Source organism: Elephantulus edwardii, unplaced genomic scaffold (assembly GCF_000299155.1).
Source record: "Elephantulus edwardii isolate Elephantulus edwardi_28Jun2011 unplaced genomic scaffold, EleEdw1.0 scaffold00220, whole genome shotgun sequence".
In the NCBI taxonomy this organism is placed as follows: domain Eukaryota; kingdom Metazoa; phylum Chordata; class Mammalia; order Macroscelidea; family Macroscelididae; genus Elephantulus; species Elephantulus edwardii.
This window is the reverse complement of record NW_006399970.1, coordinates 1,527,552-1,546,306: the sequence shown is the minus strand read 5'-3', so window position 1 is coordinate 1,546,306 and position 18,755 is coordinate 1,527,552. Positions and strand designations below refer to the sequence as shown.

Genomic DNA, 18,755 nt, shown 5'->3' with positions numbered 1-18,755 from the left:
AACAACAACAAGGCGGTACATTTACATTCACGATAATGCCTCTTTGAAGGCATGTGCTATTATTTGTTTCTGTCTGTGTTGGGTTCCTTCCATGGTCAGATCAGACCAGGAGAGTGATCCGGAACAAGTCCTGCCAGCGAGTCCCAAAGCCATGATTGCGCATCGCCAGGCGGCGCCTCTGGCCCAGGGTTCCAGGCTCGGGCGGGGTTGGACGCGTCCCCGCCCCCGAGTTGCGTCAATGACGCCCCGCCCCGCTCTGACCGCCCCGCCCTGCCCCGCTCTGACTAGCTCAGTCCCGAATCGTGTGCGCGAGGCGGGGAAATACGGCGTCCCGGCCATGGCTGCCTGGCCCGGGGCTGCGCTCTCCGCTCTGAACCCGCTGCGTGCGCTGTGGCTCACGCTGGCCACCGCCTTCCTGCTGACCCTGCTGCTGCAGCTCGTGCCTGCCAGCTTGCTCCCGGGCTGCCCGCTTTTCCAGGACCTGATCCGCTATGGGAAAACCAAGCATGCGGGGCCGCAGCGCCCTGCTGCGTGCCAGGCCTTTGATATCCCCAAGAGGTAACCGCGCCCCAGCCCAACCCCGGCTGCCGGGGCTCCGAGAGGGCGCGGCGCGGCCGGTAGGGGGCAGCAGAGGCGAGCGTGCGCTCGCGCGGATGGCGGCTTGGCGCTGCCCGGGTCCGCCTCGTGTCCCTGGGTGCGGCGGGCCCCGAGTGGCCACAGACGCGCAGGGAGCTGAGCCGTGCGCTCTGGCTTGGGCGCAGGACCTTGAACTTGTCCCCGCACGGAGTGTCTCCTTTAGGGAAAACCGAAGACGCTTCTGAACTTAGGCCTAATCACCAGGCAGCAAGGTTTTGTCCCCAAAATTCGTCCCCTTCCCCATCACCCAGATCATAAAACCATACCCTCTGCCATGAGTCCGTTCCAGCTCAGAGCCGCACTCTAGGACAGAGTAGAACGAATGGCCTGAGGGGTTTCCAAAGCTGTGAATGTTGCGAATTGCCATGTCTTTCTCCGGTGGATTGGCAGCTGTTTGCTGTGGAGTCAGAACCTCTGGCAGGTTTTCTGAGGCGATAAATCGCATGGGAGGAGATAGGCCAATTGACTCCCGCAGAGCAGCTGGTGAATTCAAACCACATGTCTTTGGGATTGCAGCAGAGTTTATGACTAGGCTACCAGGGGATCCTTGCGGATTGGCTGGAGGGTTCAAATTGCTGGCTGAGGGTGTAACCACTGCGCCATCAGAGTCCTATCATTCTGTTGTTATGTACCACAAATCAGAACTTACACATACCTGACCCTCCATCATTTTTAGAGACTGGGGCTAGTGGATTAGAGCCATATGTTTGGTTTTTTATTACTTTTCATATAATACCTTTACAGTATGTTTCAGTCATATTCATTGTTTTATACAGTCTTTCATTTACATTGTTTCATACATTATAAATAGACATTCTCTTTTACATTTTTAAAATTCATTTTAATAGAAGTTTACAGAGAGTTAGGGTTTCTAGTCATTCATTGCTGCACTTTTCTCCCTACCCACCCCTGTTCCCCCCAATTCACTCTTCTCCTTGAAAAGGAAAAGAAAAACTCTCTCATTGGTATGCAATCCCTCCCCGCCCAAGTCCACTCCACTATGCAGCCTTTACTCTGGACTTCTGTAATGACAAGAATACCCATTCATATATCCCTTTTATTTTTATACTAATTTATTTACAAAATTCTAATACATTGTTTTTCACACCAGATCCTTCCCATTGCCCTCACCCCCTCCACCCATCAAATTGTGCGACCCGGTAATTAATCCTCCCCGCTGCACATCCCACCCCTCTGCTTCCCCTTTCCTGTCCCTTGGATCCTCCTGCTCATTCTGCAGTAATGGTTTTAGCCAGTATTTGTGTTTTGAGGATGGCAGAGCAGGTCCTTAGTCACTAGGCCACCAGAGCTCCCTCCCAGCATATTCTCGAGGCTTAAGGTTACTGCAACTTAATTGTAGGAATAAAGGCCGGGTGACCCTTCAACCTCAGTTTTCCTGAGACCACCCAGGGCAAAGTGGGGGCCACCTCCTTCCTCACCACTGGTGTGCCTTGCCTGCATGTCAGCAAGTGAAACAGAGATATTGGTCCAAAATGGCACATTTTAGGAAGAGCCAAACCTTTGACTTTCATATGACTTCATAAGCAAATTTACAGTGTTCCTCCCTTTCAATTTTAAAGGATTTAAACTTCAGGGGCTAAAAGGGATACTTTCGGAAGCTGTGATTCCACACACACTCCCCTCTTGAATTTAGAGCACAGCTGTTAAAAAGTCAACCAAACACTGTTCCAGAGGATCAGAATTTTCAGTGTATCATTGTAATACATCTTAAATAATCATCTGGCAAGGAATTTGTATGGAGAGAATACAATTCCTGATAAGTTGAGTTAAACACCTGACTTCTTGCTCAAAACATGCAGTACCCCAGGCTCAAGGATAGATGTGCGAGGGACAAAATATAATAATTTGTCTTCTGAGATGTAGACAACCTCCACTTTGAACTGTTGAGGAAAGGTTGGTGAGACGTTACTGAGAAAGGAGAACTAGACGATAAAAGAATAAACCCTTGGGAGGAGGTGGAAATATACAATGGTTTTTTTGGACTTTTTCAAGTGGAAATTGCCACCATCCTACCTGTAACCAGGGAGGTCTGGTGTCATAGTCCTTAGGGTGTTACACTGCTTTGACCCCAAGGCCATGACTCTCTGACACTTGGAATCCACCAGCCACTCCAGGGGAGAAAGGTGGTCAATCTCCATGGCGATTTACAGCCTTGGAAATCCAATGGAGCTCAGCTATGAGTAGGTTTAGCGGTAGGAGATAAACTCATGTTACTTCTTTTCCTACTTCATAGTATTGGCATTCCTAGATTGTCACCTTTAAAGTTACAAAGTGGAGGGGAGTAATCTATTTCTTAAAGAAATGTGAGATCCAACAATTTATGTGCTAAATTTGAGAAATGTTTTAGTATCCCTGGGCTAAAGAACACATGTAAAAAGCGTTCTCTGTGCTCACCTCCACCTTTAGATCCTATACCCCGACAGTTATGGCTACCATCATATTACAGCCAAGAAAAGACCCACATGCTTTTTTTCCTTATTCATTATTTCAGCAGTTGGTTCTCTTTGGGTTTCTTGTAATCACTACTTTGTTCTGAAATAATTATGCCTTTTTTTTTTTATTCTTCTCGAATTCTAGAGGAGCAGCTTGTAGTATTCAAGAGCAGGAGTTTTATGTTACTGTTGGTGGGCAGGCCTTTGTATTTAAAAGTCGACTGGGGCCTAAGTCTCCAGTTTGAAGGCTCATGTGTGAGGCAGTTGGAGTCTGGAAGGTGGGTTCTCTTGGTTTGGGCTGAAGCTCAGGAGTGGACTGTTTGTTTTTTATTTTGTTCATAATCATGTGTGAGCAGATTGGATTTGCTGACATTAGCTAATAATGAGCTGTGGGCTGGAAGCTTCTTATTTAGAGTCCACCAGGACCTGGTGGGTGGGCCTTTCTATTTAAAAGTCCCTGGGCCTGGTGTTAATTGTGTTTGGGAAGAACATTGTTCTAAGTGGTACAGTCAATTTGCTGTACTGTCAGTTTGCTGTACTAGAGTAATTTGGAGTTCCTGTGATGCTGAACACTGTGTCACTGGTTGTCAAATGCCAAAAGTTTACCCATGGTAGACAGTGTTTGATTGAGCTCCCAGATTGAGATGGGCTTGGAAGCAGGATTGGCTTCTACTTCCTAAACAACATGCCTCTGGAAACTCTATGAACATAGAGAAATGACCATAGTTATAGAATAGGGCTCAAGTCTTTTATTCATAGGGTTGCTATGAGTCGTGCTCTACTTGACAGCACTTAGCAACGACAAGAAGTTTAAAACAACATTTAGTAATGGAGAAGGTACAACAAAAACAAGTCAGTAACAAAAGTATTTTCATGGAGCCCTATGTCTGAAACAAAAGTTTTGTTTAAATGTCTGTGTGTCTGTGAGTCTGTGTGTGTGTCTTTTTCATTTTGTGCTTTTGTTTATATGAAATTAACAGGAGGTGATTAAAGAGGAAATGGATTACACAGCCTTCTTTAATCTTCTCTGTGTTTTGCAGATAGTCTAAAAGACAATGTGGTTTTTTTCTTTTATTGTAGAGAAAAATTAGTAATAAGTAATATAATAATGGCCAAAGAGATGTTCTCAGTTAATAGCCAAGGAGAGCTTTTACTAGTCTTACAATACATTTTGATGACTGCTTAGTACGCTTTATGTCTGTCCTCATTTAAGCCTCTTAACAGATCCAAGTGAGAGATATTATTATTGCTACTACCATTTAAGGATTTGCAAGCTGACGCTTAAAAGGACACAAGTAGTGCTAATAGGTGTTGTGGGTGGTAATTGAACCGGACAGGTGAGGATTTAAACCTGGATTTCTTAACCACCAGCCTATCTCACTCCATGTGTAAGAAGGGGTCAGATGGGCATGACTCAGGTCTGAGGGGTCAGATGGGCATGACATAGGTCCACATTGTGGCATTATGTAAAAGCTTGGTGTATGGCATTTGTAATAGCTTGGTTAATCCCAATTTGTAATTATTAGTTACCCTTAGCTATATAATGTGATTATATTAAAATTCTTTTCTTTGTGCAGATTTTAATAGTAATTTTCAAAGTGAAATGAGAGTTCTTCTGACAGAGGCTATAAGAAGTTGCACTGATAACGCATAGGCTAAAACCCTCTTTGGAGGTTCAGATCCACCAGCCAGTCCAACAGAGAAAGATGGACAATCTCCTCTTGTATGATTTACAGCCTCTTCACCACTCGACAGTAATGAGAGAGTTGCTTTTTTTTTTTTTTTTTTTTAGTTTTTAAAACCCTTAAGTCACTCTATGACTCTAAGTCATTTTTTGCGTCTAAAGTGGGCACTGGGCAATTTTGTTTGGGAGTAGTTTTCCTAAAGCGAGCAAGAATAAATCCTTAAAACAGATCATAGAAATTATGTATCCACTACCCCCATCTCTCAACTCATTGCCATGGAATCAGAACCAACTCATAGCTGACCCTCCAGTGAGCTGTCTGAGGCTGAACATACACAGGAAGAGATTTCCATCTTTCTTTCACATAGCATCTAAATGGAACTGGAACCACCTGCCTTTGGGTTCACAGCACAACTCCTGCCAACAACAGAGCTCCCTAACCCTTTTGCTTTTTGTTTGTTTGCTTCTTTTGTTTTCCGTTTGGGTTCTAGAGTCTGATTTCCCAGAAAAGCTAAACGATCAGGTAGTCAAAGCATGATTCCCAGTCCTTTTGACTTGCATAGTGTATATGGAAGCAGTTCTGTTCTTTAAAATTTAAAATGCAGTAAAACATTGCAACTGAATTGAGCCCTGGAGACAGCAGAGAGATTTCCAGACATTGCCCACTGGAGTCCAGGGATTCTTAACTGGTGGGGTGGGGAAAGTGGGGGAAGAGAAATGTCTATACAGAATTTAGGATGAACTTGGATTAGAAGCAAAACTTATGTTCTTATTCTTACTAACTTCTAGCTAAAGGTCAACATTTCCTTAATTATGAACGTCAGCAACAAACCACAGGATTATCAGCACCTACAGTTTTGTTACTTAGGAGAAATATGGGCAGTCTCTCCCATTAAAATTTACTCCCTCAGAAACTCAGAAAATGGAGTCTCTATGAGTTGGATTAGAAGGAGACTCATCAATAACTTGTGTTATGCTGATGACACAACCTTGCTTGCTGAAAGTAAGGAGGACTTGAAGCACTTGTTGCAGAAAATGAAGGAATGCAGACTTCAGTATGGATTACGTCTCAATATCAAGAAAACAAAGATTCTAACCACTGGACCAATAGGCTGTGCTATGATGGATGGAGAGAGATTGAAACTGTTTACAGCTTCATCTTTCTTGGATCCACAATTAACACCCTTGATATGAACAGTCAGGAAATAAGGAGATGCATTGCACTGGGAAAATCTGCAGTTAGGGACCTTTCCAAATTATTGAGGAGTCCTAATGTCAGTTTGAGGACTAAGGTGCATCTGATTCAGGCCATGGTCTTTCCGATTACTAGCTATGTATCCAAGACCTGGACCATGAATAAGGATGAAAAAAAAAAAGAATTGATACCTTTTAACTATGGTGTTGGAGAACACTGAACATCCCATGGACAGCCAAGAGAACAAACAGATATGTCTTGGAGATGGTACAGCCGGAGTGCTCTTTGGAAGCAAGCATGATGACGCTTTGCTTCACATACTTTGGGCAGGTTGCTAGGAGGTGCTATTCCTTCGAGAGGGACCTAATGTTGGAAAGGGTGGAGTGTAGGTGAAGGAGAGGAAGACCCTCAACCAGGTGGGTTGACATGGTGACTGCTTGTGTGTCAGGAAGTGTGAGGATGGCTCAGGATAGAATGGGGTTCAGATCTTTTGTTCATAGGGTCTCTGGGAGTTATACTCGACTCCATGGCATCTATCAACAATAACAACTATGAGTTGGAATTCTTATGGGTGGGTGGCAACTTTGTCACAGGGTTTTGCTTTGTATTTTAAAAAAAATGTGGTAGATACTACAAAATACCATTCTCTTCACTACTTCAGAAATACTCAAGTCATTCAGCCCACTGTTGCTGTTGTTGCTAAGAGTTATTTGTAACTCTGCCACTAACATTGCCCTATCCTGCAATGTCCCCCTCTCCTACTATTGCATCTTATTGTTTATGCTTGTTATTAAGAAGCACATTATTTACTCCCTCACAAGTTTGCTTCTTAATAATTGATTGCTATATTTTTATATGATCTAGTTCCTTTGTAATTTCTGGGTATTTCATTTTGTTGTTGTTGTTGTTAAGTGCCATTGAGTGGTAGATGACTCATAGCGACCCTATGAACAAAAGACCTGAACATTTGTATGACTTTAATCATTTCTCCACATTCATAGAGTTTCCGAAGCAAGCTATTTCAGAAGTAGATGCCACCTCTGCTTCCAAGTTGTCCACTATGGGTAACCATTATCACTTTTGACATATCAGTGTCACAATGTTAACATCACACTAACTACGAGTTACCTCTGTACAGCAAATGGACAGACCAATGCTATGCAACTTAGAAGAATTTTTTACCAAAAACAAAACCAGGCCTGAGGGCCACAGGTTATAATCACCTACCTTTGGCTTGATAGCGTAGCTTTCTATCCGCTAGGCCAACAGAGCTCTCTCTATGTTGCTGTTATTGTTGTTAAGTGTCATCCAATAGTAGATGACTCATAGTGACCCTATGAAGGCAAAACCTGAACACTTGAATACCTTTCATCATTTTTTCACATTCATAGAGTTTCCGGAGGCAAGCTGTTTCGGAAGTGGATGCCACTTCTGCTTCCAAGCATGTTTTAACTGGGAGCTCCACCAAACATTGTCCATCATCGGTAACCATTATTACATTTGACACATCAGTTTCAACAGTTTTCAGAATCATAGCAACCACAAGTTATTTCTGCATAGCAAATGGACAGACCAGTGCTATACCAATTAGAAGAATATTTGACCAAAAACAATCTCATTTTATGCTTTTAAAAACACTTTTAAAAGAAGCCAGTAGTCTTCATCAGACTACCAAAGGGCCCATGGTGAAAAATATGAAGAACCTCTGCTGTATGAATTGTAGTTGTGGTGCTGGAGAAGAGTACTGAACATAATATACCATACACTACTAAGAGAACAAACAGATCTGTCCTACAGAGGGTGAAACCAAGTTGTTCCTTGGAGGCAAGGATTTTGAAGCACACTCTCTCTCTCTGCCCCCTTCCCCCCATGCTCTGTGCAACCTTGGAGAAGGACATCATGCTTGGAAAGGCGGAGAGTTGAAATGGATTGATGCAGTGGGGTAATGTGGGTAGGTGTGTTGGAGACAGTGAGAATGGCTCAAGATAGGGCAGGCTTCAAAGCTATTGTGCATAGGGTCCCTATGAGTGTCAGGCAACTTAATGGCACATAACAACATCCCTGAGGTAGTAACCTTGTTTATTATATCATTAAATCAATGCCTGACCAACAACAAGGCTCTGAAATTTTTTTGACTGAATGACAAAAAAAAAAGTTTATAAGTTTGGATTTTTTAACTGTAGAGCTTACTCTGTGAGCGACTTTGGGTGAAATACCTTCTTTTTCATTCAGTTATTTGAACAGTTGCTTTGTTCCCTAGCGCTGCTGTAGCAGAAATACCCCATATGGATGGCTCTAACAAACAAATGTCTTTTCTCACAGTCCTGGAGGCCAGGGATTTAAATTCAGGGCACTAGCTTTCTTTCTTTATCCTTAGCTCAAGGAGAAGGCTTTTGTCTCTTTTCAGCCTCTAATCCTTGGCCTTCCTGGTGAACTTCGTGTGGCACAGCATATCTTCCTCCATTGCCTGCTTAACCAGCTCTTTCATATCTCAAAAGAGATTGGCTCAAAACACAGCCTGCACCAACACTACCACTTAATGTAATAAAGACACTTCATATCAAATGAGATCATTACCACATCCAGATGCAGGCCTGGTTATGCTCACCACTTTATGCCAGGAAACTTGAAGGACAGCTCCCTGGCCGACTGACTTGAAGAGATTCGTATTTATTCCCGTTCCTGAGAAAGGTGATTCAACAGAATGTGGAAACTATCAGACAGTATCATTACTATCTCATGCAAGCAAAATATTGCTGAAGATTGTTAAAAACAGTTGGAACAGTACATTGACAGGGACTCTGCCAGAAGTACAAGCAGGATTTAGAAGAGGCTGCAGCACCAGAGATGTGATTGCTGGTGTCAGATTAATCCTGGCTGAAAGCAGAGGATACCAGAAGAATGTATATTTGTATTTTATTGACTAAGGCATTTAACTGTGTGGATCATAACAAATTGTGGCTTACATTGAGAAGAATGTGAACCCCAGAACTCTTAATTGTGCTCATACAAAATCTCTAGCTAGGCCAAGAGGCTGTTCCGGGAACAGAACAAGAGAACACTGCATGGTTTAAGATCAGAAAGAGTGTGTGTCAGGGTTGTATCCTCTCTCCATACCTATTCAGTCTTTATAGTGAGCAAATCATTCACAAAGCTGAACTGTGTGAAGAGGAGTGTGGCATCAGGATTAGAGGAAGACTCATCAACAACCTACTTTATGCTGATGACACAACGCTCCTTGGGGGCAAAGATGATAAAGTTTCATTGATTATTCCTTGGAAAGGATCATTGATGGAGAGGAAGACCCTGTGGACCCTAGTGTCTTAGAGATGATGAGGATGGCACAGGATAAGGCAGGATTCAAATGGGCTATTCATAGGGCCGTTATGAGTCATACTCAAATCAACAAGGCCTAACAATAAAATAGGAGTTAGCATTTATAATACTTACTTTGTGGGTCACAGTTATAATCCATAACAACCAGTATTTCTAGAAAGCCAGTTGTGCCCTGGAAGCATAGTGTGGAGGGAGTTACACTGTTAACGCTACAGCCCCACCTCTCCAGGTTTGGCTCCATGTCAGGACGTGGATGGGAGTCTTCTCCTAGATGTACAGCCTCAGAAACCCAATAACAGGGTCAGTTGTGAATTAGTTCTGACGTGATGGCAATGAGAAGCTATGCTAGAAGCTATGCTAAGTTCTTGATGTATATATTCTAGTAAAGAAGACAGATACTGCGTTAGAAAGCCTTTTAGAGTTTAGTGTCTTAAAACAGAAGGAAGCGCCCATTTTTAGATTTGCTTTTTAAGACCCGCGCTAGGTCTCTTTTTAAAAAGCAAGAACTATGATTTACATAAAAGGTAGAAAATGTTCTCTGCAGAGGGAAATTGGGTGAGCAAAATAAAACAACCAAGCTGTGAATAAATACCACCGAGGCACAGGGAGAGCTCGGCTAGATGTGGCTTAAGCAGCTTATAACAAACAAATTGGCTTTTCCCTTGATCAAATTGGTACATGGGATGCAGGGCCTGGAAGAGCAGGCTCAGACAAGCCCATGCACATAGGAGTTCAGACGTGTGGTTTCAACTTCAGAGTCGTCAGGGCTGGGTCTGGAGCCAAGTGCCGCCACTCGCTGTGTGTCCTTGGATAACTCATCTGCCGCATGAAAATAACCACATAAACTTTATTACATTGTTGTGACGGTGAAATGAAATAACCTTAATTAAGCCCATCCAGGAGACTGGGCGCTATAAGGAGGAATATGCTATCAGGATTGGAGAAAGTTTCATCAACAATTCATGTGCATTATGCAGATGACACAGCCCTGCTTGCTGAAACTGAAGAGGACCTGAAGCGCCTGCTGCACAAGGTCAAGGACTGCAGGCAGCCTTCAGTATGGACTGAAGCTCAATATTAAGAAAACAAAGATTTTCACCACTGGGCCTATTGGCAGCTTTGTGATGCATGTTGAAGATTGAGATTGTTAACAGCTTGAACTTGTTCGTCTCCACAATGTTGGTATCAGCAGCCAGGAAATGAAGAGAAGAATGACATTGGAAAAGTATACTGGCAGAGACCTCTCCAAAGTACTAAAGAGAAATGACATTATTCTGGAGACTAACGTACACCTAATCCAGGCCACAGTCTTTTCACTTATTTGCTCTGCATCTGAGAGCTGAACAGTGACTAAGGCTGACCAAAGGAGACTCTATGCTGGAGAAGAATCCCAGATATTCCCTGGATTACCAAAACAACGAATGTGTGTCTTGGAGAATGCGTAGCCACAGTGCTCCTTGGAAACAAAGATGAAGAAGCTTTTGTCTCACATTGTTTGAGCATGTTGCTAGGAAAGGTTATTCCTTGGAGAGGGAAATCATGCTAGGAAAAGTGGAGAGTCAGCAAAAAAGAGAAGGACCCCACCGAGATGGATTGACAGAGTGACTGCAGCACTGGGCTTAAGTGCGTCAGAAATGAGGATAGGACAGGGTTCAGAGCTGTAGGGTCGCTGTGAGTCCACTCAACACGGTGGCAACTAACAACAAGAGAGGCCTCAGTTCAAGCAATGCCCCACTGCACTTAAAAGCCAGCTCCCTTACAAGACCATGTGTCTTCTGCCCACACAATTCTGACTTCCTCTTTCTGCCAGTCACACAAGTGCCCTTGGACAGATCTGGCATATGCTGCCATCCTTCTCCCCCCTCCCGCCCCCCCCAGCTCCGCAGGACCTCAGTGGTGTTCTTGTCCTTTGCCTGGGACATTCACATCCACAAAGGGTTATTTAGTCTATCCAGATAGCTGCCCTGCACCAATGATCCGGAAGACCCCCTCTCTGCCCCTCACCCTACCCCTTTACTGTCGCTGTGATGTCAGGTGACTGTGGTTTCATTGTTGACTCTTCCCCAGAAGGTAAAGGTCACCAAAGCAAGGACATGTTCTGTTTGCTCTCTACCATGTCTCCTCTCAGAGAACATTGCCTAGTCCATCTTAAGTGCTTAATAAATATTTGTGAAATAATTAAGCTACCAGCCCAGAAATGGGTCCTGAGACACTCCCCTGTCCACAGGAGCCTGCAGAGGCACGTACTGCCAGCTTACCTGCCCTTGTCCCCTTAGATCACATGTAATCCAGTCTTGGCAACCAGCCAAGACCAGGCCCAAGAGGCAGAGGCTGACTACATGCATGGCTGTTGAGTTAGGAAGCAGTCAGCACCAGATAAGCAAAATATTAAGAGCTAGTGATAGATGGTGAAGAGAATGAGCTTGTTAACACCTTCAGTTTGTTTAGCTCCACAGTCAACATTCTTCGTACCAGCAGCCAGGAAATCAAAAGACAAATTGCACTGGGAAAGTCTGCTGTCAGAGACTTCTCCAGAGTACTGAAGAGCAGTCATGACAGTGTGGAGACTAAGGTGCACCTGATATAGACCATATACTTTGCAATTGCTTGCTATGCACTGGGGAGCTGGAAAAGTAAAGATGACAGAAGGAGAATTGATGCCTTTGAGCTGTGGTGCTGGAGAAGAGTTTTGAATGGACTGCTAGGAGAACAAACAGGTTCATCCTTGAGAAGGTGAAACCAGTTTGCTCCTTGGAGGCAAGGTTTCTGAATCTCCATCTGACATACTTTGGACATGTTACAAGGAGAAATCAGTCCTTGAAGAGGGACCTCATGCTTGGGAGGGTAGGGGGACAGCACAAGAGAGGAAGATTCTTGAGATGGATTGACTAAGTGACTACTAGGGTAATAGGGGTAAGTGTGTCAGAGACAGTGCGTTTGGCACAGGATGGAGCAGGGTTCAGAGCTGTCGTACATAAGGTTGCTATGAGTGGCAAGTGAATCAACAGCACATAACAACAAGAGGTAGTAGGTGGAATTAGAGTTAGCCTTGTTCAGTGGGGCCTGGAAGGATGGTTGCAGTCATAGAAGTGAGTTACTCTGACTGCGGGTCTAGTAAATAAATGAGCGAAAGAACATTTAAACATATTGCCCCAGAGAAGGTCACATGACTTCAAGCCAACTCTAGAGACAGAGAGGTTTACAGTTGTTTGAAACAGGAACCTGGTGAGGAAATGCAGGTAAAGGAGGCTCCAGAGACCCTGAGCCTTTATATGCCACACTAAGTGATTTTCCTTCAGCAAATGAGCATCATCTTCCAGCATTGTTAAATTCACAGTGAGAGACTGAATTGTCTTCGTTTTGTTTCTTACTTCATTTGCAAAATTGCTAATTGCAGAATAGCCAGAGCTGTTGTATAAGGAAGATGGGCAATCGCCCCTCATTCAGATCTGAAGTCTCAGAAATGCAGTGGAGCATCAGCTATGATTCTGTTCTGACTCAACAACCATGAGTTCGAGTTGTATGAGAAAGGAGTGGTGGGGGTACAGTGCTTACAGAACTCAACTGCTAACCAAAAGCTTGGCAGTTCGAACTCACCAACCACTCCTTCCTCAGTGAGAGGAAGATGAGGCAGCCTGCTTGTGTAAAAAGTAAAGATTATTCTGCTCTGTCTGTGGGTGAATCTGATAGCAGTGTGTCAGGTTTGGTTATATGAGAACTGTTACCACTGTGGACAATACCTAGCTTTATAGCTATGATATTTCAGAAGCAGATTATTTCAGTTAGGTGAGCATGCGTAAACAAGGCAGGCATGGCCTGACATACTGGCTACCTCTCGTTGAGCCAACCCAACTCCCCTAGTGGGTTTTCAGAGGCTGTAAAAGACATGGGAGGAGATTGCCCATCCTTCTCCCTCAGAGAAGTTGGTGGATTTAAAACTCCTGCCTTTGTGATGCCAGCACTCCCTCTCTGCTAGGGCATCAGAGTGATTGCAAATTTGAAAAGAGATTCTGTAGAATCAAAGTGTTGTGTGGTTGTGAGAGAGACAGATACCAGCCATAGCTAGAAGCAGAAACTCTGATGTCATGAAAATAAATTCAGATTTTTTTTTTACTACAAATTTCTAAATAAGCACAAGACATGCTCAGACAGAGTTCAGATCTGTTGTTCAAAGGGTCACTATGAGTCTTAATGACACATAATAACAAGGTCATATTATTGAGTAATCTGACACTATCATCTTATAATAGAAGTTACTCTGTTGTTGTTCTGTGCCATCAAGTCAGAACCAACTCATAGCTGACCCTCCAGCAGTAAGTTGCATAGGAGATTGCCCTCTTTGTCCTTGGAGCAGTTGGTGAACTCAAACCACATGCCTTTGGGTAGACAGTGCAACTCCTTACCTACATGGCTTCCAGAGCTCCCGTGATATTCTTGTTAAGTGCCATTGAGTCAAATATTACTTGTAGTAACTCTATGAATAGTGGATCTAAACCTTGGCCTATCCTGTGTCATCCTCGAGGCCAGTCCTGCAGTCACTGTGTGTCAGTCTGTCTCGTTGAGGGTCTTCCTCTCTTTTGCTGACCATCCACCTTTCCAAGCATAATGTCCACTTCCAGAGAATGACCCTTCTTAACAGCACACCCCAAATATGTGAGACAAGATTTCCTCATCCTTGCCTCTAAGGAACACTTTGGCTGCACCCCCTCCAAGACATACGTTTTCTTGGCCGTCCATGGGATGTTCAGTGCTATTCTCCAACACCACAGCTCAAAGGTGTCAGTTCTTCTTCTGTCATCATTATACACTGTATGGTTCTCAGATGCATAGGAAGTGATTGAAAAGACAATGACTTGAATCAGGTGCACCTCTGTCCACATGGTTTAGTAAAATCACTACATCAGAAAAACTCTGGGCAGGCGCAATTGCGCTCCCGGTCGCCAAGATGTCGTTCCCCGAGTACAAGCCATCACGCCTGGCCACTCTACCTGCTACCCTCGACCCAGCCGAATACGACATCTCTCCAGAGACTCGGCGGGCTCAAACCGAGTGGCTGGCCATTAGATCCCGGCTTAAACGGGAGTATCTGCTTCACCTCAGTGACCCCAACCGGAAGATGATCATTGAAGATCCTGCCTTGACTTGTTGGACATATGCAAAATCAGCAAATGTGTATCCCAATTTCAGGCCCACTCCCAAGCTCTCTCTCATAGGAGCTGTGTTTGGCCTTGGGCCCCTCTTCTTCTGGTACTATGTTTTCAAAAATGAAAGAGATAGAAAAGAAAGACATATCCAGGAAGGAAAATGGGAACGCCCATTTAACATCTCATATTAAGTGTGACAGAGATGACTGTGTATTATTGCTTAAATAAATCTTCTATTAGTCATTAAAAAAAACACTCTGAAGTTTTTCCTTTGATTAAAGAAATCCTGTGTAACGGTTGTGTGGCTGTTGCTGCATTGCTGCTTGGGTTGTAAATTTCTCTCACACATGGGGCTTGAGTTCTCAGCATCTGTGGCATATGCTCTCTGCCTGGCCCTGGGATCGCCCTTCTTTGGAACTTGAGCCCAATCATGTTACCCTGAGATGAGCTATGCTAATTAACCCTCAGTCTAAGTTTTACAAGGTCAGCTTTGTTCTCTGTTTACTCAGAGAGGGTCTCTTTCCTGGAGGTTAATTCACTCTGTCATCTGAAAGGAAATTTTAAAAACCAGAAGAATTCAAGTTCTGTCAAAAAAGCAAAAATACAATTTGGAAATGGGAGAAACAGAGGCATGGAAACTAAAAATGACCCCTGCATAGTGATTTGGGTGCCACAAATGGCTTGGCATTCTGCTTCCATGGAGATTACAGCCAAGAAACCCCATAAGCAGTTCAACTCTGAAACTTGTGGATGGCTATGAGTGGAAATCTACTAGATAGCAAGAGTGCTCTGGTGGATTAGTGGGTAAGGAGTTGTGCTGCTAACCCAAAGGTGGTTCCACTCTTGGTGGTTCGAATCCAGCAGGTGCTCTAAGGGGAAATGATGGGCAATCTCCATGAGATTTGCAGTCTCTGAAAACTCTCTCTCTGAAAGTCTGCTGAGTCACCTCTGACTGGAGGGTAATGAGAGTTGTTTGGTTTGGTTTGGTTTTTTTTAGAGCGAGCATTACCCTTGGTTTTCTGTTGTTTTCACCTTCAATATTATTTTCCTCTTGCAGGTACTTTGCACACTTCTATATCATCTCGGTGATGTGGAATGGCTTCCTGCTTTGGTGCCTTGCTCAATCTCTGTTCCTGGGAGCACCTTTTCCAGACTGGCTTCACGGCTTGCTGAGAATCCTTGGGGCCACCCAGTACCAAGGTAACAAGTGCCAAGGTTGGTTGCTTGCATTGCATCTTGGGCCTGTTGTTCCTGTCTGTAGGGAAGCTGGCCTGGGCGTTTCTGAGCTATTCTCTGGCTTCTCTCAACCTGGGCCTGCCAAGGGGAGGATATGAGCAGAACATCTTGCATGATTCACAGAGAGCTGGCCCAGAGTGTGCCCAAGTTCTTCCCTGAGAAGACTGCAGAGCCAGGAATGAGTGGTGGGGTTGGCGGCTTCTCTGTAGATATAGTGATGTGACCAGGACTGACCATTCTCTCTCCGATATTTTTAGTGTTGCTGATAAATTTATAAAGAAGTCTGACCATTATTGTAGAAATAGAAAGGTAACTAGATAAAATGTGTATGAAGATCCAAGGGGGGAGAGAATAGGAGCAGAGGGGTGAGGATAGGTGGGGAGAAGGGGAGGAATCATAGGGTCACACAATATAATTGACAGAGAGAGGGGTGGATAAAGGAAATGGGAAAGATCTGGTGTTAAAACAATGTATACAAAATTTGAAAGCAAACCAGTATAAAATTAAGGGAAAAAGCATTTAGGATCTCTCAGGTGTGCTTGGAAACCGTCTACTTTCGAGAGTTTCAACCCAAGTCGTGTCTCTGAACTCCCTGTGAAATTATCACTGTCATATGCCTCACAGCAAAGGAAACCCTAGAGAGCAGTTCTACCCTGCAGCGTACGAGTTGCAGGAGTCAGAGTTGACTCAGCATGAACAGGTTTAGCTTACTAATTCCAGGAACTAGAGCGCACAGACCCTACCAGGGGTGCCCACCTCCCAGCAGGACTCTCACGTGATATGTTGTCAAGGGACTTGGGGGTGCCCTTCTTCTGCCACTAATATATAGCTACCCTTGAGCCAAATTCTTCAGCTTTGCCTAGCCCACTTCCTCATTGATAAAACCCCCCCAAACCCAACCACAGGCAAACAGCATGGAAGACGGTGAATAAGGCGCTGTGTAGACGTTGTCCTAGTTCTGACCTTGTGTAGTACGCTGACTGGAGCGAGGATGCATGGCTTCCAGTGAGCCCCTCCGAGGTGCTGACTGTGTCGCGTTCTGAATTCCAGGCGGTGAGCTCGCCCTTTCATCCTTCCTGGTGTTAGTGTTTCTGTGGCTGCACAGCTTGCGGAGGCTCTTCGAGTGCACCTACGTCAGTGTCTTCTCCAATGCCGTGATTCATGTCGTACAGTACGGCTTTGGACTTTTCTACTACATCCTCATCGGCCTCACCGTGCTGAGCCAAGTGCCGCTGGATGGGCAGAAAGGTGAGTGGTCACTGGTCATTATCAGACCAGGCTCCGGGTGTGTCCATTAACTTACAGGATGTATGCCCATCAGGTAAGACTCTCTGCCAAGTATAAGTTCCAGAGTAGGAAGCAATACTCACCTGCTTTGCCTTTGAAGAGTTTAGACTCTATGAGGAAATTGTTGAAAGTGAGGACTTGAAGCTCTTGCTGCAGAAAGTGCATCTCAACATCAGGAAAACAAAAGATGGAGAAAAGATTGAGACTGCCATTGACTTCGTCTAACTTGGATCCACAATCAGTACACTTGGTACCAGCAGTCAGGAGACCAGGAAACATACTGCCCTGGGAAAGTCTGCAGTCAGGAACGTCTCAAGTTACTGAGGAGCAGTGACAGAGTTTGACACCTGAGAGTGTGCCTCATCCAGGCCATAGTCTTTTCCATCACTTGCTATGCTGCTGAGAAGTGGACAGTGAGGAAGGATGACAGAAGAATTGATGCCTTTGAGTTGTGGTGTTGGAGAAGAGGGCTGACTGTTCCATGGACTGCCAAAAGAACAAACATACATCTTGGAGAAGGTGCAGCCAGGGTGCTGCTTGGAGGCAGAGGTGATGAAATGTTATCTCACATATTTTGATCATGTTGCTAGGAGAGTCTTTTCATTAGAGAGGGCCATCTTGCTTGTGAGGTGGAGGGGCAGTGAAAGAGAGGAGGTCTCGACCAGGTGGATTGATACAGTGACTGCAGCAATGGGCTCAGGTAGGTCAGAGATTATGAGAATGGCACAGAATAGGACGGAGTTCAGATCTGTTGTTTATTGGATCGACAGCGACTAACAACAGTAGATCCATTAAAGGACTACATGTGGGCTACTGGTAAGGTGCTGTGCTGTCAACCCAAAGGCACCTGGTTTAAAGCTACACTCTGCTTTGTGGGAAGAACATGGACCATCTCCTCCTGTGCAGCCAAGTTAGCTATGAGTCAGTTCCAACTTGACGGCATATAACAGCAGTCAATATTTAAAAGTGAGCATACCCAAGGACCTCGCAGTAACCATGGCTTCAAAAACCGTAGAGACACCAACATCAGGAGAAAGTGGAATGACTTCCATGAAGATAGTATGTTTGTTATTGTGTGCTGTTACATAGGAACTGACTCATAGCTGACCCTCCTGGCGGTCTTCAGAGCTGTAAAATGCAAGGGAAAAGATTGCCCATCTTTCTTCCACAGAGCTACTAGTGGATTCAAACTGCCTGCTTTTGGGCTGGCAGCTCAACTCCTTACCCAGTAGGCCACTAAGTATTCAGGAAGCTCTGTCTGGGATGTAGAAATGGGGTGTGGGATTTCCCAAAGTTACTGGGCTTGTCCTGTGGCGGGAAAGAAAGGCTAGTGAAGAATTGAACAGGAAGCAAGCACACAGCCAAGAACAGGAGACAAGCAAGCCTTCACCTGGCATGTTGGATGGAGGGATAGTAGAGGTTCTGAGGTTGATGGGGTTAGTAGTTGTCGGGTAAGGTTAAATCATAGAAAATGTGCAAAAGAAGTGATTGGGCCTATGGCAAACAGCTTTGATTTGAAGAGGGAGGAAGATGTCATTCTTATGACATTTAGTCCTGTGATTATCTCCATGGTAACAAATCTGTTATTCCCTGTGAGACACTGAAGGGAGCGTCAGAGAGGAGTGCTTTGTAACTTTTTAAAAGGAGTATATGATTCGGTATTATTTGCATGACAACAGTCCAGAACAAGAGGTACATAGCAAAGTGGACTGGAGGTGGATGGAAAATTGTGCAACAGTGAAAGAATTCTTTTTCAAAGAGAAGAGCAAACTGGGGGAGGGGGG

At 44.5% G+C, this 18,755-nt stretch overlaps 1 protein-coding gene across 1 annotated transcript in view; it reads left to right on the top strand.

Moving 5' to 3' along the window:
* Positions 1 to 337: 337 nt before the first annotated feature.
* The window catches only part of SRD5A3 (steroid 5 alpha-reductase 3), a 35,672-nt gene continuing 17,254 nt past the window's right edge, over positions 338 to 18,755 (top strand). The window contains exons 1-3 of the mRNA XM_006898086.1: positions 338 to 558; positions 15,506 to 15,648; positions 16,735 to 16,932. Of these exons, the coding sequence (XP_006898148.1) occupies positions 338 to 558; positions 15,506 to 15,648; positions 16,735 to 16,932 (562 nt within the window). The remainder of the gene's footprint in view (positions 559 to 15,505; positions 15,649 to 16,734; positions 16,933 to 18,755) is intronic.